Source organism: Sceloporus undulatus, chromosome 2, assembly GCF_019175285.1.
Source record: "Sceloporus undulatus isolate JIND9_A2432 ecotype Alabama chromosome 2, SceUnd_v1.1, whole genome shotgun sequence".
Classification (NCBI taxonomy): Eukaryota; Metazoa; Chordata; class Lepidosauria; order Squamata; family Phrynosomatidae; genus Sceloporus; species Sceloporus undulatus.
The window spans coordinates 84,857,861-84,877,739 of NC_056523.1; the positions used below are offsets into that span (position 1 = coordinate 84,857,861).

A 19,879-nucleotide genomic window follows, 5' to 3' on the forward strand; every position below is an offset into this window, starting at 1 on the left:
CTCGCTATTAGCCCCCCAATATAAGCCAAATAGGATGGACCACTTTTACTTCCCAACCCTCCCCTAACGGCCCTTCTCCCGCATAAAAGGCGGCTCTGCGGCGACGATCCTTTCCTCGACAGGGATCTATGATGATGGACGCGAGTGAGGGGAGAGAGAGAGAAGATGGCGCCTTTTTATGAGGGCTCCGTCGTGGGCTGAGGAAAAGGGCTTCGAAAGCCACGGAACCCCACGCACTTGTCAAGCTGCCTGTCTCGTCCCACGCGAAGTGGGGTTGTAAAAGCGGCCCTGTTTCCCATCCCTGACTGTTTCACATATATATATATATATATAGCGCAACTGGTCACTAGGCAGAGGAAGGAGTGGGGCCTCCTCAGCTGAAGGAACCGTCATAGGCTGAGTTTCTTGGCTCTCCCACGCCCAGGACTAGAATAGGTCAATGTCAACGATCATGGATCTGCTGTCCAGTTATTGGTAATTTTTGTTGTTATTATCACAGAGTTGGAAGAGATCTCGGGGGGGGGGCATCCAGCCCAGCCCCATTCTGCCATGCAGGAACTCTCAGTCAAAGCACCCTCTGGGACAGATGGCCGTCCAGCCTCTCTTTAAAGACCTCCAAAGATGGAGACCCCGCCACTCTGCCAGGGACTGCGGTCCACTATCGGAGAACAGCTCTCACTCTAATGCTGAGCTGCCTGGAATCCCTTTTCCTCTGCTTTGAATCCATTGTTCTGTGTCCTATTCTCTGGAGCAGCAGAAAACAAGCTTGCTCCATCCTAGCTCTGGCTCTTAAACATGATGATAGCCCTGTTTAAGTATTTGAAAGAGGTGTCATACTGAGGATAGAGCAAGCTTGTTTTGTGCTGCTGCAGGGACTAGAGCATGGAACAATGGATGCAAGCTACAGGGAAAGAGATTCTACCTCAACATTGGGAAAAACTGCCTTACAGCAAGAGCTGTTTGACAGTGGAACACACTCCTTCCTCTGAGAGTGGTGGAGTTTCCTTCCTTGGAGGCCTTTAAACAGAGACTGGATGGCCATCTGTTGGGGATGCTTTGATTGAGAGTTCCTGCATGGCAGAATGGGGTTGGACTAGATGACCCTTGGGGTCTCTTCCAACTCTGATTCTATCCTCAGTGAGACAACCCTTCAAATACTTAACAGGGCTATCATATCACCTCTTAATTGTCTTTTCTCCAAGCTAAACGTTCCCAGCTCTCTAATTCTCTCTTCATAAGGTATGTTTTCTAGACCATCATTTGATCACCGTCCTTTGGACATGCAAATAGTTGTGTGCCTTCAAGTTGTTTTCAACTTATGGCAAGTTTATGATGGGGTTTTCTTGGCAAGGTTTGTTCAGAGGAGGCTTGCCATTGCCCTGAGGCTGAGAAAGTGTGGCTTGCTCAAGGTCATCCTGTGGGTTTCCAAGGCCAAGCGGGGAGTCAAACTGGCCATCATAGTCACAGGCCAGTGCTCAAACCTCTACACCACACTGCCTCTACTTATTTCTAACTATGGGTCTAATAATAATAATAATAAATTTTATGTCATGCTGCTCCTTGAGGCTGGAAGCGGGGTACATCATGTTAAAATACAAAACAAAAAACACATAAACCAACAATTAAAATGCAACACTATAAAGCCACTAAATACACTCATCCCTCCATATTTGCAACTTTGATATTTGTGGATTTGATTAATCACGGACTTGATTACTATATTCTCTCTAGGAATCTCTAGGTCCTCCAGTGCAACTCTATGGTCAAATTTAACTAAAAGTAGCACTGAAAGACCTAGAGATTTCTAGAGGGAATGCTCTACTAGGCCTTTGTAGCTCCTCCAGTGCAGTTCAATGGTCAGTGTCAGTCGGACGTTGACCACAGAGTTGCCCTGGAGGACCTAGAGATTCCTAGAGAGGTGTCCTCTCAAGTAAAAACATGGTGCTTTTGTTACTTGCGATTTTTCCATATTCACGGGAGTCTTGTGCCCCTAACCCTAGCAAATATGGAGGGACAAGTGTACACTCAGAAGAGTTCATATACAAATTAGAATTCACAAATTTTGCAGCTGTTTTTTGTTTTTTAAGTAAGGAAGGAGCAGTTTATATAACCCACAGCTCATGTTACTGTACATGCAGCAGATGATGAAGACCCAATTAGGGAGACAGTTCTCTTGACTGATTTTGGAGGATGTCATGTTTACCTGCTTGCAAGCCAGGAATTCTGTACTGAATAGAGTACATAAATGTCACAGGCTTGATTTTCATGACGCATCCTCCTTAGTAGAGGGAGAAATCACATGCCTAAGAGGCAGTGGTGAGGTAAAAATATCCTTGAACTTACTGCACTAGTTTTCAGTCAGTTTCTAGTATTTCAATTTTTAGTGTGTGATAATCACAGATAAGGGCAGTCACTTGGACCTGTGTAGCCTCAGGGCCATATGCAGCCAAGAAGGATCAAGTGTGATCCCACTTGCCCACCCAGACCCTGAAACACATCCTGGGGCCAAACTGAGCTTTTAAATGCAGTGTCGGGGGTCTCGCAGGCCCCAAATCTCCCCTAATGATTAGGAGTGACAAAATAACTTTGGATTGTCCAAATAGGAGCTGTGGTTGTATCTCAGTACAGCTTTCTGGGCTTTCAGGAGAGCCAAAAGTGGTCTTCTGAGCCCTGAAGTATACCCAAGTATACACTGTCCTTCCACGGCATCAGAAGCAGAATTGAGATTTATATCAGTTCTGCTTCTGATGCAGTAGAATGTCAGGGACAGGGCACCTTTGTGGACTATGGAACTTAGAGGCAATATCTTACAGTGTCTTTTATTCTTCCTAGAGGAATGTTCCTAGAGTGCCTGGTCTGCAGTGTAGTGTAAGGTTTCATCCTGTCCCCTATGCTGTTTAACATCATTCCCCGGTCTCCTCTAACATAGAATCATAGAGTTGGAAGAGATCGCAAGGGCCATCCAGTCTAATCCCCTGTCATGCAGGAACTCTCAGTGAAAGCATCCCTGACGGAGGGAGACGCCACTGAACTCCGAGGGAGTGTGTTCCACTGTCAAACAGCCCTTACTGTCAGAAAGTTCCTCCTAATGAAGTAGAATCTCTTTTCCTGTAGCTTGCATCCATTGCTCCGGGTCCTGTTCTCTGGAGCAGCAGAAAACAAGCTTGCTCCCTCCTCAATATGATATCCCTTCAAGTATTTAAACAGGGCTATCATATCACCTCTTAACCGTCTCTTCTCCAGGCTAAACATCCCCAGCTCCCTGAGTCGTTACTCATAGGGCATGGTTTCCAGACCCTTCACCATTTTAGTCACCCTCCTTTGGACACACTCCAGTTTCTCAATGTCCTTTTTGAATTGTGGTGCTCAGAACTGGACACAGTATTCCAGGTGGGGCCTGACCAAAGCAGAATAGAGTGGCACTATTACTTCCCTTGATCTAGACACTATACTTCTATTGATGCAGCCTAAAATCACATTGGCCTTGTTAGCTGCCACGTTGCATTGTTGACTCATGTTCAACTTGTGGTCTACTTGGACTCCTAGATCCCTTTCACATGTTGTCTCGTTCAGCCAGGTGTCCCCATCCTATATCTGTGCATTTTATTTTTCTGCCCTAAGTGCAGTACCTTACATTTCTCCCTGTTGAAGTTCATTTTGTTAGCTGTGGCCCAGCTTTCTAGTCTATTCAGGTCATTTTGAATTTTGATCCTGTCCTCTGGAGTATTAGCTATTCCTCCTAATTTGGTGTCATCTGCAAATTTGATAAGTATGCTCCCAGTTCTGTCATCCAGATCATTGATAAAGATGTTGAACAGTACTGGCCCCAGGACAGAGCCCTGTGGGATCCCACTGGTCACTTCTCTGCAGGATGAAAAGGAGCCATTGTTGAGCACCCTTTGGGTTCGGCCGGTCAACCAGTTACAAATCCATGTAACAGTTATGTTGTCTAGCCCACATTTTACAAGCTTGTTTGCAAGAATGTCATGGGGAACCCTGTCAAAAGCCTTACTGAAATCAAGATATATCCACAGCATTCCCTTCATCTAACAAGCTGGTATTTTTATCAAAGAAAGAGATTAGATTTGTCTGGCATGACTTCTTTCTCTGAAACCCATGTTGACTTTTTGTGATTATGGAATTGCATTTTAGATATTCACAGACTCTGTTTAATTATCTGCTCAAGAATCTTTCCTGGTATTGATGTCAGACCAACTGGAAGATAATTGTTTGGATCCTCTTTTTTGTCCTTTTTGAAGATGGGGACAACGTTTGCCCTCCGCCAGTCTGCTGGGACTTCTCCTCTTCTCCAGGAGTTTTGAAAGATTATTGCCAATGGCTCTGATATTACATTTGCCAGTTCTTTTAATACCCTTGGATGTAGTTCATCTGGTCCTGGAGATTTATATTATGTCACCCAGAGGTTTTGGACATCTTCCTTAATTCTTGACCACTGACCATGCTAATTGGGGCTGATGAAATACTAAACTAAGGCCTGTTACAGACAGCCAAAATAAAGCTGCTTCGAGTCACAGTGGAGGTATGGTGTTTCAATGATGCATGCGTCCTAAGAGTCCAGACGTCGCACCAAAGCCACGCTCTAGCCCTAAGGACTGGAGTGTGGCTTTGGTGTGGCTTCTGGACTCTCAGGACGCATGCATCATTGAAACACCATACCTCCACTGTGACTCGAAGCAGCTTTATTTTGGCTGTCTGTAACAGGCCTAAGAGAGGCTGATCCATGTGGATCCAATGGGTGAGGTTATGGCAGTGAATTTCAAACAAGGCCATGGGTGGATTCAGGGTTATGAGTATGCAGAAAGCACTCAGGTCTCTTTCCTCTTAAACTCACGAGAAACTGTTCCAATCTCTGATTCAATGCTTGGCATCAAAAATGCAGAAGGCAAAGTTTAATCAGTGCCAGCCCAAGACATTTGTTTCCATTTAAAGGTCAAGATAGTTCCCTATCTCCATTCCAAGCATAGAAGCCAAACTAGCCATTAAATCTTATTCCTGCACTGGCAGTCTACCGCACAATGACAGCAGGCTACCTATGAGTGGTGGGGAGAGCATAAAGAAGGCTGTGTGGTAGGCATACCCGTTTCTCAACAGTCTGTTGTCCCTTAGTTGCTGATCCACCTCATGTCTGTCTGCTGTTATTTCAAACAAATGCTACAAAACACCATAGAGCAACTTTCTAGCTGGAGAGGACAGCCTCAGTGGGGTGCATTACTATGTTCATTCAAGGCCCCTGTGATTTGCTGGGATATAATTAGGCCAGGCAACAAACAAGCATTAAAGTTACCAGGACACTGGCTCAGTAAGACTATAAAGGCAGGTGTGGTTTTCAGAGCGCTGTTGCAATGCCTCCTTACTATCCCCCTCATTTAACAGTAAAACCATGCTCAAGTCATAATCCAGAAAAGACTGTCATACCTTAGTAAAACATCAGATTAGGAAATAGGGCAAGAGTGATCCAAGTGCAGCTCTTGGGATATCATCAAAATGCAACTCCCAGCATTCCTCATCATTGTCTATGCTGGTAGGGTGCCTGGGACTTGCAGTTTAACATCATTTAGAGGGTTTCACTTTTCACACTGCTAGAAATTGGGTGGGAGAAATAATCCTATTTTAGATGGGGCTGTTCTTTCATTGAAGACCTGTATTTTCAGGTTGGGTGTGCTCCTCAACTCAGCCCAACACCTGGAAGTCCAGGTTTCAGCAAAAGCTGAGAATGTTTTTACAAAGCTTAAGGCTAATGCTCCCATTGCGGAAAAAATCAGATCTTACTACAAAGGTCACAATAGCTGGAAGTGGATTAGTGAGGCAGCTGGAGCTGGGGCTTGAGTCTTGGAGCCCACCTGACCCCAGGTCCAGCACCTGGGATAGAATCTTCAGGCTCCATGACGCATGCCACAGGCTTGGCACTGGCTCCCCCCAACCGACCGATGGGGCTCCAGCTTGGCTCTGGGGGCTGAGGCCTGTCACTTGGTCAGAGGGAGCCAGGGCCGGAGGCCTCCGAGACTCAAGCCCTGGCTCCACCTCCTCCAGCTGATGGGGATTCCAGCCTCTGCCCCCAGAGGGAGGGAGGGAAGGAAGCAAGGAAGGAAGGGTTAGAAGAGAGGGAAAGCGGAGGAAAAGTAAAGAGGGATGGATGGATGGAAGAGGGAGGCAGGGGGGGAGTTTGGTCCCATTATTCCCAATTCTGCCATCAGGAAAAATACGAGCATCTGTGAATTTGGGTATCAGTGGAGGGATCCGGAACAGATCCTGCGTGGATATCAAGGGCCCACTATACTATTAACAAACGTGACCACCATTTGGTAGAAAGGAATACAATTTCACAACTGAAACAAAAATTATGCTAATATTTAAGTGTAAGTGTATCTGAGCTCCAGTATTAACACTAACCAAAATCCAGTGTCTAGCCCCAAGTAGAGTAGACCCACTAAATTGATTGCTACATGGTAAGCTAATACTTAAATAAATCTCAAGTGCAAATAGGACTAGTCTTTAATTTTTTAAAAAAATCAAAGAGGCCTGAATCTATTTTCATTTCTATTTTAACTGTTGTAGGTTTCCAAGCTCACAGGCAATTAAGTCTTCATCACGCAAAAATGGCAAAAATCATGTAGGGGAAAGAAACTGACAATACTAACAAGTCACAAGAAGCTGTATGTTGCTCTGAGGTAATCTATAGGACGACTCTGTGTATAATGACTACAAAATAAGGAGGAATCCACAACTGCTGCAATTCTGGGAACAAAAGTGGTGGAGTAAGAAAAGGACTAAAGCTTGCTTCTCCATCTGAAAATATAAAGCACCATTCTTGAAAATTAGGTCTGTCACTTTCCTTCCCCCACTTGTTTTTACCATCTTTGCCTGAAGATAACAGCATATTTAACTGTATTTTATAGAAGTCGTTTTAAATATAGCTTCTACATTATAGATAACCATGTAAGATAAATGGCTTTATTAGTTATCTTTTTCAAACAGGCTGCAATAATTGACACTATAATGCCTTTTGCTCCAAATCTTGTCTCATTTAAAGAGAAAGACAAAGGGGAATGACAGGATAGGGAGGAGGAGCTGGAAGAAAACCATTAGTCCATATAAAAACTTCCTCTTATCATTATCTTCCAAAAATTGCTCTCAGTTCACTTTTTGCATGATAAAATACTCCTGTAAAATCTCACAATTGCTCCAAGTTGCTTCATTTTTTTCTTCTTTTGGACAAGCACCTGCTACTTTGCAGCTTTGACTAAAGGAAAAGCTGAAGAGCAACACAAACTCTTGCTGAACTCCACACCACAGGGGGAAAAACTTTCTGTAAGATGGTTGCTACAGTCCTCACAACAGCAGGATTTGGATAGTTTCCCAGGCAGCAGTAAAATGAGACCATGACCTACAAACATACCCTGCTGTGATATTTTCCTTATACAATAACTTTATTATTCCAGTCTGGCCACCTGAGACCTTCTCTAATAATCAGTAAAACAGCAAGGAGAGAGTCCAAACAATAAATGTACGATTACAGAGGGAAATTATGTTTCCATAACTTTCAAAAGGGCCAGAACAAATTTACACTGGAGAGAAAACTTCCTAATTAGTTTCAGCTACTTGCCAGGGTATTTTGTTTATCACTCATATAATCCAGAGACATTAGCAACTAGGATAATTTGTAACTCGGCTCCCTGATGATTGAACTTAATTTGAAGCAGGAGCTTAAATGTTTTCAGAGTTTTAAATGGGTAGCTTAACATCTCATGGGACTTGCACCACTAGAGTGCCTTTGAGGACCAAGACCTCAATTAAAGGCATTCCTTTTCTACCATAATATTTGTTAATGATATTATTACAAGGCACCTCATAACTGTGATGGTAAAATCCATAAATCTATTATATTCTGTTAATATTTGTAGATACAAGATGGCTTGCATTATTTTCCCTGTATCCAACTGCAAGTGTTTAAACACATCCATACAGGGCCAATCATTTTCCCTTCTCCCATGGTGTCCTTGCAATATAAACTGCACAGTCTTTCCCACTAGAATCCATGGAGGAGGTCAACTATCATCAGATAGGATTTCAGGATACTGGTCCCAAAACTGTTCCCCAATGATGTCGCAGTGCAAAGGAATTACTGTAGTCCTTGTTCGAGTCACTTCAATTTCCTTCTCTTCTGACTCCTTTGGAATTTTGATTGTTTTCCTAATGACATGGTTTTCCTAAAAACATGAGAAGCAAATTAATATAGAATTCCAGAATTGCAGTACTTTTTGATTCTAAGGGAATTAAGGATTCATTTTAAATAAACTAAATCCAATGCTAGTCCGAATCACCAAAATGAGTGGGGCTTGTTAGTCACCACTTATGTCAGCAGTGGATAAAGTGTGGTTTGTAGGCCATTGTTCTCCCGTGTCCCCACCCCAATGGAGGGGTTCCCCTGATTCTCCAAATAATTCGACTTGGCTTGTCAAGTCCCTCCTGACCAGTTTTATGTCTCCAAAGTCTGAAGGCAGGGATGTACTAGATCCCTGGAAGTTGCCTGCGATGGTCAGGAGTGCCTGTTATCAACTTCGGCTGATACGCCAGCTGCGCCCTTTTCTGGAAGTAAGGGATCTCGAGACGGTTGTGCACGCACTGGTAACCTCACGCCTTGATTTCTGTAATGCACTCTACATGGGGCTACCCCTGTGCTTGACTCGGAAATTACAGCTGGTTCAAAACATGGCAGCCAGGCTTGTGTCAGGTACATCTAGGAGGGACCACATTACTCCGGTTTTGAGGTCCCTCCACTGGCTGCCTATCAGCTTCCGGGCCCAGTACAAGGTGTTGGTTATCACCTTTAAAGCCCTAAATGGCTTGGGTCCAAACTATCTTAGAGACCGCCTCCTCCCGTACAATCCTCCCCGCGCTCTCCGGTCCTCTGGGAGGAACTTACTGCAGCCTCTAAAATCTAGGCTTGCGGCAACCTCCCAGAGGGCGTTCTCTGCTGTCGCCCCCAAACTCTGGAACGACCTGCCGGATGAGATCCGTCAGATAACATCATTAGACAGCTTTAAAAAAGCGGTCAAGACGGATCTCTTCCGGCAGGCCTTTCCAGATTAACCATCCCGGCCCAGGTTCCCAGGTTCCCTGATTCCCTCATTCCTCCCATGGCCCCATCTTAGAGATGGTTGAGGATCAACAGAGGGATATCAGGGTTTTTAGTTTTAATTGCTGTTTTTATCCTTGATATTGTATTTTTAATATGTTACAGTATACTATTTAATACTGTCTTAAGGGGGGGAGGGATAAAGTGTTTTTAATTGTCATATTTTATATTTTACTGTTGTTAACCGCCCGGATTGGTTTGCCAGAGGGCGGTATACAAATAAATATTATTATTATTATTATTATTATGCCTGCTGCTGATTTTTGTAAATGTCCATTCTAGTTGTGAGTAACACTGGATTTAGCCTTATGTTTGAAACATTTAATGAATTAAAGCAGGGTGGGCAGCTGTCAGAGGTCAGGAGCCCCCTGGAGGGCTGTATCCCACTACCACACCACTCTCCCACCTGCAAATAAAAATAAATAAATCATTTTTGCTCCCCAATGCTCCCAACACCTTTTAGGAGGTGTTGGGGCATTTGTACCACTTTTGGGGCTCACTGGGCTCGCTCTCTCTTTAGACTGAAAGTTCTTCGCTATCAGCTAATCTGTATCTGTTTGGATGTTTTCCTCTTCCGATTGGTCAGAGTTCTTACAGATCTTTTTTCTATGATGTAATACTTGAACACCAGTGGTTCTTGACTGCCTTCCATCTGACTGCATCAGCCATCTGATACTAGTAACCCTAAGTCAATCCTTTGTTAACAGCTCCTTTCAGTCTTATCTCGATTTTACAGTTAGGTTGGCTTCAGGCCTGGAACAAGTATGTGTCTATGCTCATAATATACTGTAATGCTATCTAGCACACAAGTATTCCTGCTTTATATATTAATTAAAAGCAAGCTATTCAGATTTCAGAGGATTAAATTTTGCAAAATATAATACCAAATAAGCACTCAGCCTGCAAAACTGTTTTAGGCTCAGTACAGACCTTTTAAAAAGAAAAAAGAATGAATGGGTGCACTCCTGTTCACTTTCTTTTAAATAAAAGGCCTCTCCCGGGCCTTAAATCACTGGGAGGGAACAGAAACAAATCAGAAGTGTCTCTTATGTCCCCTCAAAGCATTTACAATTGATTATCTGCAGGTCTTGGGAGCTACAAAAGCAAACCTGGGGGCAGCCTGTAGCCCATAATCTATCCACCTCTGAATTAAAGTGGAAGTATTAAATCAATAGTGTAAGCCAGAAAATGTTAGCAAGAAATTATTTCCCTGTTGTTCTTCAAACAGAAGAGAATACCTCTGCAAATATGGTGCCTGTCATGCAAAAAGTTTTTAGATACAATGCCCACACAAAAGGTATACAATTTTCTCCAAAATCCATTAATATACAATTTTTTTCAACTAAATCTTGAAAAGTGTGACCAAGATGGTCAAAGGTCTGGAAACAAAGTCCTATGAAAAATGACTTATGGAGCCTTTAAAATATTTGAAAGGATGTCATGTTGCAGATACAGCAAGCTTGTTTCTTGTCACTCCAGAGACTCAAACCAATGGATTCCAATTACAACAAAAGGTTTTTGGAAGTTTGGATGGAGAAGGTGAGGAAGACTGTCAAGGGAAGAAGAAAAGAAAAGAGAAGAATGGGAAGTGAGAATATAGAAATATAGGAAGGGTGGAGATGAAGAAGAGGAAAAGAGACGATTTGGAAAGAAAGGTGAAGAAGGGGTAGTGGAGGGAATCGAGGAAGGAGGTCTAAAAGAACTCAGGAAGAATTCTTAATGTTAATTGATATTAAATATCCAGGAGATATTTTGTTATAGCTCTATGTGTTATTATGGTAATGTTCAATGACATATTTTAGATGATGGTTGGATGTTAGGTATGGATGATATTTGTATAAATGTTTTGTCGGAAACTTTTTGAATAAAGATTATATTTTTAAAAAAAGAAAAAAAGGGATTCCATTTAAACACTTGGAAGAATGTTTGGAAGATTTGGAAGAACCATTCAAAGTGCAATAGGCTGCCTTTGGAGGGGGGTGAGCTCTTTCTGCAGATGTTTTTAGCGGCAATCTAATGAGTGGCAATCTCTCAGTAGTGCCTAATAGTGCTTTATCCCTGCATTGGAAAAGGTTGAACTAAATGGCTCTTCCAGCCCCTTCCAATTCTATAATTCTAAATCCATAATTTATATTCATTTACCAGGGACTAAGTGCCATTGCATTCAATGTACTTTGTGCACTGGAGTACTTCTGAGGAGGCATTACATATGTATTAAAATCGATTAAACTCTGCACTAATAAACCATCCCCCAATGGGCAACAATGGGCTTGCTGTCATTAAATCTATATCCTATGCATGGCCCATGAAGATCCATCAAGTAGGCTATGCTACAAACATCATATTTATTTTGTTTTTATTTACAGACATTTTCAGATCTACTTAATTAGCCAAGGACAATTAGTAAATGTATAAATCAAGCATTAGCTCTGAGTTTTCTACAGCCGTACTAACCATAATAAAATCACCTACCATAAATAATAAGATTCATAAACTAACCATAAACTGAATGATTACATAAAACATGTATAGTACCAGACTTCAATAGAGATTGCTTTCCAAATTAGCAAAGAAAGTATGAACTTAGAAGGCAGTAAAAAAGTTGAGACATCCTGGCACTTTTTTCTTCCTTAAGGTCAAAAAAGCAATTGGTCCACAATAACCAATACCTACATTAAAATATGAGCAATATTACTGACAAGAACAGATTCAAATTAATGGTGCAAACCACAGCTAAACACTCATGAGAGATCTTCAGGAAGTCTGTCTTGAGACAGAAAACTCTGCGTATCTCTTCTCTTTCTTAAGCTGTAAAGGGAACAGTTGGTACTCTGTGTTCCTGATTTGGAAAGAATCATTACTAAACAAATCCAGACTTTCATTAAGAAGGAGTTATTCCTGTGATAGCTTCACCGCTTAAACTCAACACACATGGAATGTAAAAAAAATCACTTAATTTTCACAGGACATTTTAACAGCTTGTAATTGTCACACTAACTGTTTATACAAACAGGTATGTGCCAAAACAATTTTACCTTCTGCCATACTAGAACAGTTCCTTTCCTATACATCAAGGGTTCATTGTTGTAGTTAATGTTGAATTCTGAAAATAATATCTCATTCTTATCTCCTGCAAGAGTTCCCTAGGAGTAATAAAAAAGAGGTGGTCATTTTATTCATTGAAATACAACATTCCCCAAACCCAGTTACATGAGGACATTTGAAATCTCAATAATTTCACACGCAATGTGTGTACTTTAATTTCCATACAGACTATGAGCCCCATATTTGTAAACATAAAGCAATCCACTACATTCTTAAACATATGCTGTGCCAAAGCAGATTCACTACTACCCCTCTTTGCTTGCATTTAGATTTAGACACACAATTAAGTGTAGCTTTGATGATTAAAAGTTGATGTATTTTGATGATGCTATTCCTGTTTTGTTCTCATTATATTTTTAAACAATTTATGATTTTTAAAATAACAGCCTTAGTACTTTTATATATAAAAGAAAATCAGGTTATAAATAATATTAAAATGAACATATTAATCCTTATATTGATGTAACAGTGAGATCAATGGGGCTTACTTTGGGGAGACGTGTTTTAAGAATGGGCTACCACAGACAGTTTTCCCCTTCCAAAATTGCTCATTAGCTTCCATCATCTTGAAGCTTTATGTACTACATGCAACTACAAACTTCTCCAGCATGTATGCTACACTGGGCAAATGTTGTTGGTACTGTGTGTAAGGATATCCAAGCATAGTTTTTAAAAAACTGTAAGCATGCCATGGTCTTGAAAATTCCTCTCCCTCTATTATCGCCCCCCCCCCCCCCCGGATTCATGGATTACTTTCTCACTTATCCCTTCTTGCAATACGCACATACACACACCCTCCATTTCTTTTTCCAGTTTAGTCATGATCAGTAACATATACACATCTTACTGCTAATCAGTCTAAGTTCACTCTTGTCTCTAACTACTCACTTCATCATAACTGGAACCAGGAACCCCCCAGAAGTGAATGCATGGAACTCCTTCCAGGCACGTAGTGAGAACGACAGTGAGGGATGGTTAGGGCGTTCCTACTCTAGGCTGCTCAGATTCCATGCTAGATGCAGAGGACATGAATTCCTTCTTCTGCACCTGCTATGGAGGCTGAATGAGCAGCTTTGCCAGTCCTATCAGTTTCCTTGTTTGATGCAGGGAACGTGACATCACTTCCCATGTGCATATACAGAAAGTGATTAGGCTGATGTTGCCAAATCAGTTTCTATGCTGGATCTGTAGGAGATAGATTCTGTGAGAGAAGACATGGCAAGATCAATACTGCTTCCTCCACATTTGCACTTCCATCCTGTTTCTATGCTGGATGTACATCTTCTAGCAGATTCAGCACAGAAATGCAATCAGCTGGCAAGAGGACCAAGTTTATGGCCTCCCCGCTCTGCTAACCTTGGCTTCTATGCTGACCAGGATGAAAATGAAGCCCATTCTTTTACAACCAATGCAGAAGCACAGTCCACTAGCAAAGAAAACAGAGTGTCCTTGCTCACTCACGTGGCTTCTGTGCTGACTGCAAAAACAAGGGCTTTATATCTTCCATGGCCAACACAAAGGTCATGTGAACTGACAAATGAAACAGTGAGTAAGCCGTTCCTTTCTATCTTCCTGCTAAATTAGCTGCTGCTAAACTATTTACTGACCTGCATTTTACTCTTTAAGTAAGTTTTTTTGTAGACCAGCAACAAAGCTGTCAGTCAGATCAATCCAGAATCTGCAAACCTCAAACTATGACAAGGAGATAAGGCTATACAAATATACACTTCACCTTCCTAGGCCTGGTTCAGAGTGGGAAGGGCTGCATGTTCTGCCTGGTTCACTATACTCATGATTTTAGGCGGCGGCGGCGGTGGCGGGGGGATTGTTTATGTTTTAACAACAGTATATGTAACAGAAACATCCCATAGGATGGCCCAATCTGTTGTCATGACACATAATTTATAACACAATATACCTGGGATGGGACATTCAGGAGTATCCTACCTGTAGTCTCTTTTGTGCTTGTACAGGTGTCAAGCCACTTCTCTGGACAAGACTCCAAAATACTGTATTGTACAGATTATTTATATGGCCTGCCAAATGAAATAATGTCAGTTAGACACACTGGGAAATACATCAAACCAGCACATCTCCACAACAGCAGTTATTGTCATAAACATTAGGATGTGCTTACAAATAGTAGGAGTATTTTATTGTAGTGCATTATACCTATCATTAACCTATCATGCATTCCTACAACACATTTTTAAAGCAGATGAACGTTTTGATTACACAATTTCTTTTTCCTTCGGAGATCACAGTGGGACATCCACAGACTGCACAGCTAATGAGAAACTACTACAGTGGGCCCTTCCCATACATGGGAATTCAAGCCCATCAATGGGCAGAGACGTGCACATACCACCACTGGCTAATATGGAGGGAGGGGTGATCTGCAGATACAACAGGCTTACTATACTATTCACTTCAAGAGAACACTGCCATGATCAGCAAGCAGATAATGAGAAGGGATAAGGAGACATCCAAGACCACTGTTGTGGTTGTTGTTGCCTTCAAGTTGCTTCCAACTTATAGTGACCCTAAGACCCTATCATGGGTTTTTCTTGTCAAGATTTGTTGAGAGTGGGTTTGCCACTGCCTTCCTCTGGGGCTGAGAATATATGACCAGCTGAAGATCATACTATGGGTTTCTATGGCCAAATGAGAATACTGTTACATGTAATTATGGTCCATACTCTGAAAGACAGTAGCATGTTCACAACTTATTTTCTGCACTATATAATAGGGAAGAAAAGGGAATCTTTTCCCAACACAGAACGTCCCAAGTTCTTTCCCAAGTCTGTAGCCCTCTCTATAAGTGTAAGGGCTAAAGACTTGGGAAAGGAATCTTTGGTGACAAGCGAGTCAGTCCTACCTAACTATAGCTAAATCCTCCCATACAATTCTTCCCGCACTCTCAGGTCCTCTGGGAAGAATCTCTTGCAGTCTAAGAAAACCAGACTGGTAACAACTTTCCAGAGGACGTTTTCTGTTGCCGCTCCAAAAATCTTGAATGATTTTGCGGAGGAGATCCGCCTTATAATATCTTTGGAGGCCTTTAAGAAGGCAATAAAAATGGATTCTTCCAGCAGGCCTTCACAAATTGACCTCCTCGGAATGTTCACTCTCCAATTGGGAATTGTCGTTTTTAATGGTATTTTAAGGTGGGAGGGAGATAGGGAATTGGATTTTATATGTTTTGCTATGTTTTACTTGTGGTTTGTTGTGTTTTATTTTTATTGTTCTTATGGGAGAGGCGGGATACAAATAATAATAATAATAATAATAATAATAATAATATGTATGCTGACAACATTTGACATTTTTCACATAGAAAAAAAATCAAATTGTACAGGTCTTATGTAAAATAACTGCTTACAATCAGCTTGCCGCCAGCTGAGATAGTCCTTCAGATTCTGGTCACTGGGATACAGAACAACACGTCCATCAAATCCTGGTGGATACAAAAGAGGCTGGTCCTTAAAGTAATCTTTCCAATAGAAAACGTAGCTGGATGCAAACTGGGAGACCACATGAGTCATGAACTTACTTGTAAACAGAAAAGAAGGGGAAAAAAGAAGTTTATGTTATATATATCATCACTGCATTTGACTACACTATGTAACTACATAAAGGTAAGAATGGATTGTAAGTACAGGCAGCTCCAAGTGCACAGGAAGGGTCCAGAAGTATAAAGCTACCCCATATATACAGTTGCCCTTCGTTTCTTGCGGACTTGAGGTCTGCAGTCTTGAATAATGACCGGGGGGGGGGATCCTATTATTTTTTATGGGGTACACACTTGCAGCATGCAACCGATTCAGGCTATGGGCTTGAATAAGCAATCTCCATTTTCATGGGGGAATCTGGAATGGTGCCCCGCAAAAATGGAGGGCCGACATTTGCCCCCAGTATCTGCAGGGATACATATCTGCAGAGGATTACGTGGAAATGAGAACCACGGATAATAGTGACCCCTCTTGAAATGAATGACTCTGGTGGAAACTGTGCTGGAGGATTGAGGTTCCTGAAATAACACCTCTCTAGGCATTCTCAGGTTCTCCAGTGCAACTCTGTAGTCACTTCTGCCAGAAGCATCCCATAGAATCATGCTGGAAGTCTAGAAAATACCTAGAGAGAACCATTTTTTTCAGATGTGGGTAAGTGAAACTGTGGTACTGATCCCATGGATATGGGGATCGCTGTATATTCAAGAAATTAAACATATAAACCAAGTGGTTGTATCAACACAATAAACAAGAAATTTGTGCAAAAATGAAGTGATATTGTGGAAGGGTGGATGTAAAATAACCTCTAAGACCCGTTACCTTGCTCTTCTTTTAAACCAATTGCTCTTCTTTTTGAAAACAAAGCTTGATCATCGCTTTGACCATATGCAATGACGATATCTTCCCATCCTGCATCACTGTCTGGCCACACTTGTTCATCAGCTGAAAGGCACGTCATCATTAGGCTTCCTAAAGCCATGCTGTTCCGCAAAGCTTCAATGGTTAAAAAAAAATTAAGCTGAATTTTCAGCAGCTGTATAAAACTGATTTTTAACATGTGTTTTAACTTACTTTACTTTTCCAATAAACTTCAATGCATGTATACCAGTATACTTTCCTGAACACACCATCTTGTCTGCTTTCACCGTCTACACAAGCCCATGACTGTTTTAACCCTTGGACAGGAGACCACCGATAATTACCAGGTATCTCCAGGCGGCAGGCCTGGGAAAGAATGCTGCCTGAAACTCTGGAGAGCTGCTACTAAAAAGGCTGGGCTAGATGTTATAAGTAACCTCATATGCCTGTCTTCATAAAGCCTGTGCTTGCTAAATATCAAACAACCGAATCCATTTCCACTAAAACTAGTCTCTTAGAACAAAAGCTCTACTAAGAATATAAGGCACAATCAAGAATTCAGCACCCTCCTCAATTCAGACATACCTCCTGATTCTTCTTGAAAATACCTTTTACACTCTTTCCTTGGGCCCCATTTGTTATAGTACGATTTCCAAACTGTGGACTGTATATAGTTATGGGTGTCTCCTCATTCTGGAGATGAGCTAAGCATGTCCTTGTGGATCTCTGTTAGGCTTCCAATTGATTACTGTAAGAGGTTGGACTAACCATGCCTGGGGACAAGTGTGTGCCTAAACATAGGGGAACACTTTTTATCAGCACTGTAGTAGATATGACCTTACTAAAACCAGAGTATTAAGAGGTTACATTACAACACTGTACATGCTCATCTTGTGGCACCTTGGACTTAACTGCTTTATCACACTAAACAGGATTTAAACGAGAGTTAAACTAGAGAAAACCAGGAAATGCCTGAGTTTATCACCACACGCTTCCTGTTTGCTCTAGTTTAACTCTAGTTTAATCCCGTTTGCTGCTAGACTTTGTAAGTCTCAAATGTGCTACAAGATCCCTTTGCATGGCTATATCTTTGAATTCTACTCTTAACAGGAAATCCCCAAAACAAAGTACTGTCACAGTTCAAGATGTTCCAGAGGTGTAACTTTCACTTCTGTAAAGTGGTCCACCCAGTTCTGTCTGGTCTTCTCCCCTTTCAAGATGCAACATGCATACAAAATCAACCGCCGAAAGGTTAGAGCCTGGTCAGCTTCCAAACTGAACCCCTCCCTGCCTTCCTTTTGCTGGCAGGCAAACACTGTTTGTTTCAGCATGTTTCAGTATGGATATATTGAACACCAGGGATGCTTCTTTATTGGGTTGTGTGTGTGTGTGTGTGCTTTTTAAAAATCTTTTGTATATTTTTATAATTTTATATTTGTTTTAATTGTGGTTATTTATTTTTATTTGCATGATTAGATAGATGTTAACTGATTCCTTCTGTGACCTGCACTGGGTCCCACTCCAGGAGAAACGCAAATATACATCAAACCATCAAACAAATAAACAAACGAATAGCGTTTCTGAACTTGGGAGTCTAAGCAGGAAAGTAGATCTTGCCCTAACGTTAGGGAAAACTTCCTGGCAGAAGAGCTGTTTGACAGTGGAATATGCTGCCTCTGGGTGACCTTAGGAAATCACACTCTCTCAGCCTCGAGGAAGGCAAGGCAAACCTGCCCTGAACAAATCATGACAAAATCCCTTGTGATAACTTCACCTTAGGATTGCCATTTAGTCAGAAATGTCTTGAAGACACCAATAACAAACTACATCTAATAAGGTAGGTTTATATCCACAAAAGCTTGGGTTAAAATGAAAGCCGATGGAGGCTATCCAACATTGGAATATGCTCCCTCAGAGAGTGGCGGAGTCTCCTTCTTTGGGGTCTTTAAACAGAGGCTGGATGTCCATCTGTTTACAGGGGGTGCTTTGATTGGGAGTTCCTGCATGGCAGGAAGGGTTGGATCGAATGGCCCTTGGGGTCTCTTCCAACTCTAGGATTCTACGTTCGTTTTGTAGTGGGAAACCCAATTGTAGTCCTCTCTATGCAAAGATCCTGCTCTAGGCTACAACTTGGCCTCTTCTGCACTGGCAACGAAGCCATTTGACACTGCTTTGACTGCCCTGGTCAGTTCTATGGAATCCAAGAGCCCTGGTTGTGTGAGATATTGAGCCTTCTAGTCAGAGAGCTCTGTGCCACTACAACTACAATCCCATTTTCTGTGGCCTCGATGCTCCCTGAAGAAGAGGCTAAATCCTCCACAAAATCAGGTGAATGGAAAACCCCGGAGTCTCTCTCATGTTGCCCCTTGGCCCAGTTTGGGAAAAATTCCATTACTTTTGAATGTCGTCATGTTGTGGGGTCTCGCAGCCGTTTTTTGTTGTATGTTTAATTGCCATTTTAGGGAGGGGAGACTGGGGTCATTTATATAATGAACTGTTGGAATCTTAAGGTGTAACTAGCCCCTCTGATTGTTTGGAACAGAGAAGCAACGGAGACAAATAAGTTTTGTTTTATTTATATTATTATTGTGCAAAACTACAAACTCCAGATCCTGTAGAACGAGGCAGGGCTAGTTAAAGCGGTGAACCAAAGTGCGTTATTCTGCAGTGCGGAGCAGCGTTGGCGCAACCAGCGAGGGAGGCGCTGGGGGAACTCTTCTTCTCCAGACTGATGCTGCGACGATACGGCGCCCCCGCGCGCCGGAGAACTGTATAGCCAGGCGTCCAATCACGGCGCGCCCCGCCCCTCTTCCCTCTGATTGGCCGAGCCGTCTCCCGTGGCAACCAAGCGCGCCGCGCGCGCAGAAAGCTCAAGCGGGCCTTTACCGGTGGAAGCCGCGCCCGTCCAACCGGACCACGACCCAGCAGTTGGGCAGACACGCGTCCTCCGCTTCGAGTCCCGCACGTATTCAACTTGCTCTTCGCCATGGCGCGGGCGGCGTGGTGACGACGCTACAACTCTGGCCTGACCGGAGCCTGAAGGTCTCGGCAGCGACAACAGCACGCCCGACCCCAGGCGCGCCAGGCGCCGCCGGGTAGCATTGCCAAAAGCACCGAGAGGAGGCTTCTCTAGGATTCACTCCTCATGGTGTCGCAAGGGTTTCGGGATTGGCCCAGGGACTAGCCGCGTCGTGTTGTAGGAAGGGCGACCGCTGGGGGCTGTCCTTTCGCCTCCATCGCTCCTTCT

General features: G+C 42.6%; 1 protein-coding gene across 2 annotated transcripts; it reads right to left on the reverse strand.

Moving 5' to 3' along the window:
• Positions 1–6,958: 6,958 nt before the first annotated feature.
• Positions 6,959–16,669, reverse strand: THG1L (tRNA-histidine guanylyltransferase 1 like). Of its 2 annotated transcripts, none has more exons than XM_042455187.1 (5): positions 16,594–16,669; positions 15,645–15,814; positions 14,210–14,298; positions 12,193–12,300; positions 6,959–8,228 (listed from the first exon to the last, which is right to left on the reverse strand). In XM_042455187.1, exons 2-5 carry the CDS (start codon positions 15,805–15,807, stop codon positions 8,067–8,069), a joined length of 522 nt encoding a protein of 173 aa, XP_042311121.1. In that variant the 5' UTR covers positions 15,808–15,814; positions 16,594–16,669; the 3' UTR covers positions 6,959–8,066. The 2 variants fall into 2 exon arrangements, with proteins under 2 accessions (XP_042311121.1, XP_042311122.1); XM_042455188.1 differs by having other exon boundaries at positions 15,645–15,810; positions 16,594–16,643.
• Between the last annotated feature and the right edge of the window lie 3,210 nt (positions 16,670–19,879).

What these genes read in the sequence shown, in the direction of transcription:
- THG1L (XM_042455187.1), bottom strand. Translation starts at nt 15,807, where the DNA reads ATGACTCATGTGGTCTCCCAGTTTGCATCCAGCTACGTTTTCTATTGG. An exon ending in CAGCTGGCGGCAAGCTGATT is followed by an intron (nt 14,299 to 15,644) that starts GTAAGCAGTTAT and finishes TTCATTTGGCAG; the next exon opens with GCCATATAAATAATCTGTAC. An exon ending in AAGCACAAAAGAGACTACAG is followed by an intron (nt 12,301 to 14,209) that starts GTAGGATACTCC and finishes TATTACTCCTAG; the next exon opens with GGAACTCTTGCAGGAGATAA.